Source organism: Trachurus japonicus, chromosome 16 (assembly GCF_045865225.1).
Source record: "Trachurus japonicus isolate A0001 chromosome 16, Traja_1.0".
Classification (NCBI taxonomy): domain Eukaryota; kingdom Metazoa; phylum Chordata; class Actinopteri; order Carangiformes; family Carangidae; genus Trachurus; species Trachurus japonicus.
In genome coordinates, this window is record NC_140922.1 from 11647312 (window position 1) to 11655396 (window position 8085).

General features: G+C 39.4%; 1 protein-coding gene across 1 annotated transcript; it reads right to left on the reverse strand.

The window, feature by feature from the left end:
• Positions 1-245: 245 nt before the first annotated feature.
• prpf31 (PRP31 pre-mRNA processing factor 31 homolog (yeast)) lies at positions 246-7211 on the reverse strand. The gene is made up of 14 exons (XM_085801416.1): positions 7062-7211; positions 5761-5976; positions 5607-5667; positions 5271-5354; positions 5071-5168; positions 4517-4623; positions 4166-4335; positions 3889-4046; positions 3703-3792; positions 2583-2710; positions 2132-2204; positions 1329-1457; positions 1127-1225; positions 246-1027 (listed from the first exon to the last, which is right to left on the reverse strand). The coding sequence occupies exons 2-14, from the start codon at positions 5974-5976 to the stop codon at positions 905-907; spliced, it is 1536 nt and encodes a 511-aa protein (XP_085657542.1). The 5' UTR covers positions 7062-7211; the 3' UTR covers positions 246-904.
• Positions 7212-8085: the final 874 nt, after the last annotated feature.

The following is an 8085-nucleotide window of genomic DNA, read 5'->3' on the forward strand; positions in this document are numbered from 1 at the left end:
GAAAACAAATCCTAAAATTCTGGTGGTAGATTTAACTCATGGGTCGAGTAGGATGTGTCTCGTCTGCCGTGGTTGTTCATGTGCTACCCTGAAGAACAATAAGATTTAATCTGGTCCTGGATCTGGTGTGGGGCAGATCCCACCTTTTCTTGGCAGTTTGAATGGGGAGAGTGTTTAACTTAAGATTTTTCCATTCAAGCAGCCATGAAAACTTCCGATCTGTACCGCATTTACAAAATTTTATGTTGTGTGTGATTAGTTTTCAGGCTTTTTTGGGGGGGAGGGGGTTGTCGAGATGTGAAAAAAGGAAAAATACAGCAAAGTTATGAGAGATTTGCCTTTTATAGATTCTATTTTTGGGGGCTTTTAAGGTTTTCAGAAAGGGAAGGTCAGTTAAGAAATTGCTAAAAATGTGAATTTACAGACATTTACAGTTTTTCTCATCACAGTTCTGCATGGGAGATGTCATAAAACGGGGTTATAACAGGATTGTACAATTTCAATAAATACTTTTAAGAAATTACAAGTCAATGTGTGGTGTAAAGTCCTGTCTTTCTTACAAGGCACACATTTCACATTGTTAAAACTTAAAATGAGCCTGGCTTTAACTTGTTCTGGTGGCTTTAATAATAATAAAAAAAAAAAGGGTCCACCACGGATATAAGGGTGTGCTGTGATTTATAGAAACATCTGTTTAACTGTTACAACAAAGAAAAAAAATAAGAAAACTACTTGACTCTTTATCTATTTTCACATTTTATTAAAACCAAAATGCCAAAAATGAAAAATAAAAGCAAAATACAGGACAAAGCACAATGTCAGACAAACTTGAAAATATACTAACAGCTCTACAGCCTTGAGTGCAACTGTCCGCTTGCAGCATGACCGTGTGTGCACGTGTGTGTTAGTCTTGGTCTGTCTTAGTTTCCTTCTTGACTTTCAGGAACTCTGCCATATTAGAGAAATACTTCTGGTTGGCTTCAGCCACCTTCTTCTCTGCAGCCTGTGGGTTCACGATCTCCAGCCCCTGAGGACGAGAGCAGAACAGTTGTTAGCCAACATAAACCTGCACAGTTCTCAGGGGACGTTCAATAAAATAAAAAAGAGGATGTTAACTGGTCGTTACCTGTAGAGGAGTGAACGCTACACTGGAGCTGGTTCCTGAGGAGCGATCTCTGACTGTTGACTTTCCTCCATACGTCATGCTCTGCTTCTGCAGCGTCCTCTGTTGTTCAACAAAAACACAAATTGCACACACATTAGAAATCAAGAGAAATACTGTGTTGCATGCCTCAAGTGGAGTTCGGACTCGTAGTGAGTGTGTTCACCTGGAGGGATTTGGAGATTCTGGCCTTGGTGGCTTCGTTGACCTGAGCCTGCCTGACGCGGCCACTGCCGCTCTTCCCCAGCTGACCCAGACTGAAGCCCAGGTCCTCCTGATACGCATCGTCTTCAATCTGCAATAACACACAATAAATCACCTGATCATATCTTCTCTTGTCAAGAAGGAAGTAAGATTAAAAAAAAATCATAAAACAGGTTAAAAAAAGAGAAATCTCGTTGCACCCATCAACAACACAGACTGTTGTCTATTTTCACACGCAGAAAGTTCAGTGTATCCTCAGAGTAAAAACCAAAAGTAACTATTATAAAAGACACTGATATATAATGTCTTTTACGTGATGAGGACATGGAAAAAAAAAATTTAACCTCAGCTTGTTTGCACTGGCTTCAGCATAAACATTGGACTTTAATCATCGATTCTGATTCTCAGCAGAATTATTTAAGCAAACTGTGTCTCTCCAGCCTCCAGACAGGAGCTGTTGTGTTGCTACAAATGGATGAAATCAAAAGGCAGTGAAGCTGAAGTGTTGGAATATTTAGATGCTTTGGACAGAGTGGGCATCTAATGCGATCAAAGTGTATTTATTTATATTTGATGAGCAATTCTTTAACTCATTTCATCTTTAACTCACTTTACTCTTTGTAAAAAGCATTTCGCTTGAGTACAAGGTGTGATATCGGGCTAAAGTGTTGACGTGTGACGAAAATTTAAATATTGCTGCTTGAAATATCAGAGTTAAACAGAAATAAAACTTTAAGGGAGGGAGAAGAGGAAATATCTTCTGACCTCTGCGAACGTCATCCTGTTGGCATGTTTCCTGATCTCAGTCAGCCCAAGACGCTCCTTCATCTTTCGATACCTTGTGAAAAGGAGAAGAGCAGTGGAGAAGATATTTTTTACACGTTTACAGTAGTTGATGGTGGTATTCTAAACTTGGCTATGCCGGTTATATAACCCTCTTGTTGTCTTTCCCACATGCTGCTCTCTTTGTGCTTTGTTTTGCTTCCCCCTGTTCAGTTGTTACAATGTTTGATTTCATTTTGTTCTGGAAATGAATGTGGGGCAGTTCAATCTTTGTATCCTCCCTCCAATCAAGCATTTTAGATGTACTTTTGATGAAAGGATCCACAAATTAATTCATTTATACTCACAGTAACTCCCTACTGCACTCTTCGCTAAATAATGGCCTGTCTGGCAGGGCAATCAATGTTTTTTAAGTAGCTGACAGCTTTTATACCTCCTCCCTCCTCTCTTCTTCCTCTGTCCATCCAGTGGGGCTGGCAGTGGCTTGACCTGCTTCACCGGAGGAGGCTCCTGCCATTTATCAAACTTCCTCTCAATCTCTTCCTTTAGATCGTAGCCAACCTGGGGAAATACAAGATTTTAAAACAAAAGTTAGAACTGAATTAGATTTTACATAACTGATGCAAGTGAAACACATTTTAAATCATTTGCAGTGTCAGGAGGCCACAGTGTATCAATACACTCCTTGCATTCAAATGCATGTACTATATGTAAGAAGACACTGAAATTAAATATTCAACAACATTTGTAAGGGATGCCATGATTGTGCTTCTTTTTTGCCACAATGTGATTTTTTTTGAGTGGGATCGGCTGATGACATTCATTTTTTGTGTTTTGTTTAAGCAGCTAGTTTAGTGGTTGGTAAATCTGTTTAATGCTGTAGTGCACTGGGATCTCCAACAGGTGGCAGCCTAACTAGATAAAGAGGTTCACAAAAGTCACTCAACACTCCACTTTTCCATTGCTCAGGTCAGACCCAAGAGAGAGAGAGAAGAAGAAAGGATGAAGAAGTACGTTTTTCCAAGGACAACTGAAAAATTGAATAAGTCTACTCAATAGACCAAACAGGGCAAAAAATACTGATAAATAAAATACAATGTCTGAGCATTAACTCATTTGTGTAATTGGAATTTAAAAAAATATCATATACAGGCTGCATTCAAATTTAACAAATAAATCAATCATTTATAAATCAAATTAAACATTTGACTGGTGCACAGTGCAGAGAGGTAAACTCTTGCATCACGTGTCACATGGGAGGTGCGAGGTGGGACTACACCGCAGTGATTCTCTCAACTGCAGACAGAGGAAAACCTCAGGTGGTGGGCGAGTAGAAACATTCATACTTAGAATGAAATAAATCAGGTATTTGTATAGAAAATCAACTGATAATGATCAGCAGCTGCTCAATTGGGGTTTCCCTGACTTGAATCCAAGGATAATCATGAGCCTGTGTGTATAATAGATTTATTTTGTAACCCTTGTTAGTATATCCTTACACTATTTATTACAGATACTGCATTAATATGCATGTGCTCTTTCTGGGCAGTCACCTTGCCGACTGAACTCTCATGGAAACTGTCGACTCGGGCGGCCAAAGTGCACTTCGCAGCCACCAGACGAGCTGCTTTCCTCCTGAGATCCTGAAGGCGAAAATGGCAGGAAGCCGTTACATAACAGAAACTGCGGGTATGCATATGTTCTCTTTTTTTTAATGTACATATATATATATAGCTCACAGGGGGTAGCGACTGCACAACATCACAGTGGTAGATGAATCCGGTGTGAGGAAGCAGTGATGTGCTGCTGAAGCCGGAGAGGGTTCTCCTCTGAGCTCCCAGCAGCATCAGGTTACACGCTGGCATCTTTGAGAGATTGGTGAGACCTCCAGCAATACCTGAGGAGAGAGGAGGAGAGTGTGAATCGCAAAGAGCATCTATTGTTGTAACCTCAGTTTCCAATCCTGCCTCCTCAAGTGTATAAAAAAAAAAACATGAATCTTTTGGCATCTCTCACCCATGATCTTTGCAGCTGTTGACGCTCCAACGATGATGGACAGATTTGGGGCGATGAACGACATTCTGGACTCCACATATTCATATATCCTGTGTTTGGACTGGTTCAGCTCCAAGGCCATGTCACATGCTTCCTCCAGTTGCCTCAGTTCATCCTCACTGAGCTGTGACCTACAACCAGGAAAACACACATAAAAATTAACCCTGTCAGTTCCAATTCGTCGAGACTCAGAAGTCAGAAGTATTGAAAAGCAGCAACCGTGTCCCTCCGTTCTGAGAGTGAGGATGCTGACCTGTAGAAGACAGTGAAGATGAATTCATTGAAGTTGGATTAACGTGGAACAGGACTCACCCCTGTGTGGTTGAGGCTGTGACGCTGACAACCATAATAGTGGCGTTGGTGAGGATTTGCTGCAGAGTTTCATTGTTCTTGCATTTCTCCAGGTTGTTCCCCAGTTCCTTATTAAAAAGACACAAAATCAGGAAACACATAAAAAAAAAGGAACATGGTCCTTACATACACTGAGGGTGAAGCAGTTGTGGGATTTTACATGTGAAAACATGGTGGAAAACAATGGTTGAATTCCCCACACGCTCCCACCCAAACGGATGAAGGCCGTGACCAAAATGTTCCTACACATCAGCTGAGCTTTGGGACAACATTTATGTTTTCAAACCTTTAACTTTGACACCTTTGCAAATGGGAGAATGTCTTTAACATAACACTAGCTCAAATTTGATCTGTTATAGATTTAATATATGTGTTTTCCTGCATTCATCAATAAAATAACCCCTATTTTTTTCTTCTTACTAACTCCAGACAGGCAAATGAAGGTGTCACTTGCAGGTTTATTATTCTCATTCTGAAACAGGGATTTGATGTAGAAGCTGAACAACTTATCTCACCTTGACTGTGCGGATGTAATCTAAAGAATCTGGCACCAGCGACTCGAGTTCAGGAAACCTCTTTGAATATTTATCCCTGGTAAACTTGTGAATGATATCTGGAAATAAAGCACAAAGGCAGGTTATACAGACCACAACTAAATCTGTAACTCTTTGATATGATTAAAAAAACAAAAACAAAGCAAGAACTGCCAACTCACTCAGCTCATTGTCAATCTCCACTGTGAGGTTATTAGCTGCTACGATCAGTCTGTATTCTGGGTCGGCTTCCACTGGACCTGAGACTAAATGGAAACACACACAGACAAATAAAAGAAATAAAAATCATTCCATACAGACTCAACATTAAACTTGAATTAAGGTGAGGAGCCTGTAAAACAGACAGTTTGTCATTAGTTTATCATTCCTAGTATATAACTTGTTTTACATTGTAAAGGTCGTAATTTGTTATAAAATATGACCATTACAATGTAAAACATGTTATAGGGAGGGATGACAAATCGTGTGCCACTGAAAAAGAAAAGGGTTACACTCACCCTCTGAGTTCTTGCGCTGCTTTCCAATATAATCTGAGATTTTGTCAGTGATCTCTGAAAACTAAAGACATAAGATGGTTATGAATGGATAGCTTGAGCTGGCACATTATTCCAACTATCAACTTGTGTAAAGCCCTCATGTGACAAAACTCACCTGTTTGCTATTGCGAAGCTTGGCAATGGACGCAACACTCTCGGCTTTACTGTAGTCCACCTCCATCTCCTCTGGGATGTCTTCCAGCCCTCCATCCGTCCTTCCCTGGCTCGCCTCTCCATCGCTCTCACCCTCCTCTCCCTCTGGATAAAGACCGTCCTCCCCCTCATCTCCAGCCTCCTCCAGATCGGCCAGGAGCTCGTCCGCCAGAGACATCTGCCATTAGCACCAGAGAGTGTGAGGACATATAGAGGTAACTCCCATGATGAGCTAAAGCTCCTCTCCCAAAAAACACCAGGAGTCTTCAGAGAATGCACTGATATAAGATCAACAACAAAACACAGCATCTAACATTTCTGAGCATTGAACAGCATCTTTTTGGTCTGTAGCACCATTTTCTTTTCTTAATGTTGTTGCACAGTGGAAAGAAAAGGCACTGTCCTGTACACATTACCAATTTGTTGCAACTGGTTACAAAATGGTATATATATATATATACACACACACTATATTAACACTGTTCACCTTGTTCAAAATATTTTAGGTCCAAAATATTGTTCTGTGTTATAAGGTTACCTCTTAACAATAAAAGCAATAGACAATAGAAAATGAATACTTGACCAACATTTAGCAAATATCAAACACTAACAGAATGTGTTATATTTTTTTAAATAGAATATCTGATTAAATTGCTAAAAAGATGATCATAGGACACAAATAAATGAAAATGCAGTTGTTTTTATACTATATGTAAACACTGTATACTCTCATTCATGATTGCAACATCTACAATGGTTCAAGTGAAACAAGTTTGTACTGCTCAAAAATGAAGCCATAACCTGTGATGTGAGGTCATAATTTTAACAAAACAAGTGACTTTAAGACGTCGCTCTGTGTTTACTGCTTTACATTTTTGTTATTTCATCGCATAAATATATTCCAGTGAACACGCAGAAAAATATCAATCAATAATGGGAGTGTTACTCCTCTAATTTGCCTCATTGGAGCTTTAAAAAAAACTGTAGTCAAATTAATGTGCACGCACATAGCTTAATAGCTGGAGTTAGCATTAACAGAGTCAGAATATAATGGCCCTTTTCGGCCTCATACGACTTTACTCAATTCTCATTAAACATGATTAAACACATGGTGAGGAAGACAAGTATCGCAGCTGTAATGGTCAAAAACAGAGTCTGTCACGTTCATGCACTGGTTTATGTTAGCATGCGTTAGCCAGTTAGCATTCACAAACGTTGGTTGGACGTTGTGAAGCTGCTTTTATGCAACTGAACTTCACTTACCTTGAGGATCGACTACCGGACAAAACTAAATATATCTTTTGGAAACGTTATGTCCCTCTATTCAAGGATAGAAAGACTCGTTATACAAACTTTACCTTCTCAGCCTCTAGTCTACAAGAAACTGTTGTGTCGTAAAGTTTGTCGCAGACTAAATACGTGAAACCTCCGCAAGGCTTTCTGGGAAATGGCGTCAAAACCCAAATAGACGATTCTTGCGGCGGAAGTGCGGCGTCTTTGAAAAATTGCGCTCCTTTGGCTGATTATGCACTGAATTATTTATTATTTTCCTGGAGGGGCTGATAAATACTTTTATCATGATTAATAGAATAAAACAAAAGCAGGGGGTGAAAAGAGAGAGTTTCTGTCCTACATCCCATAGGGGAGACACATGAACAGTGGGCCTCATCCTACCCAGATGTAAGGCAGCCACCAGGACAAAATAAATTCAGTGTAGGTATAAAAAGGAATGAATTTACACCAAGCAATATAAAAACAAACTGGGATTAAATCTATCTGGGAGTAAACAAGATTACCTAATCCCAAAACAATAATTAAAAACAACAACAAAATGAAAAAACAAAAACAAATGACAGACTCAACTCCCTAACTAAAGTGCACATGAGAAAACTTGCTAATATAGAAACATGTGTTGTTAAGGTTGTAGGCTGGCTGTATCAGCCCCATAAGGGATTTAAGTGGGCTAAGAGGGCAAGGGCATAAGCAGGGAAAATTGTAAGGGCCCCATATATAACATGTTTTCATGTTATTAAGAAACATTTAGCCCAGGCTAATTGGGCCCCATAAAGCAGTGATGTGCAATACCACTGATTTTAATTCCAATCCAATACTTTAAAAAGTGCATTATGATATTATGGAAAGTTGCTAATTTAGAACATAGTTGTGAGACTACACTGACCATTTGATTTCACATTTAAAGCAGTAGCAAGTTCTCTGAGATTGCAATGAATAAATCACAGATTATCTTTCTTATTCTTTAATTAGAAACACTTTTTTTTCAATAATA

Bases quoted from the DNA above. Each gene is read 5' to 3' on its own strand.
- prpf31 (XM_085801416.1), bottom strand. From the start codon at position 5,976: ATGTCTCTGGCGGACGAGCTCCTGGCCGATCTGGAGGAGGCTGGAGAT. The intron at 5,668-5,760 runs GTGAGTTTTGTC...TTATGTCTTTAG, and splicing joins AGCTTCGCAATAGCAAACAG to TTTTCAGAGATCACTGACAA. The intron at 5,355-5,606 runs GTGAGTGTAACC...GTTTCCATTTAG, and splicing joins GCAGCGCAAGAACTCAGAGG to TCTCAGGTCCAGTGGAAGCC.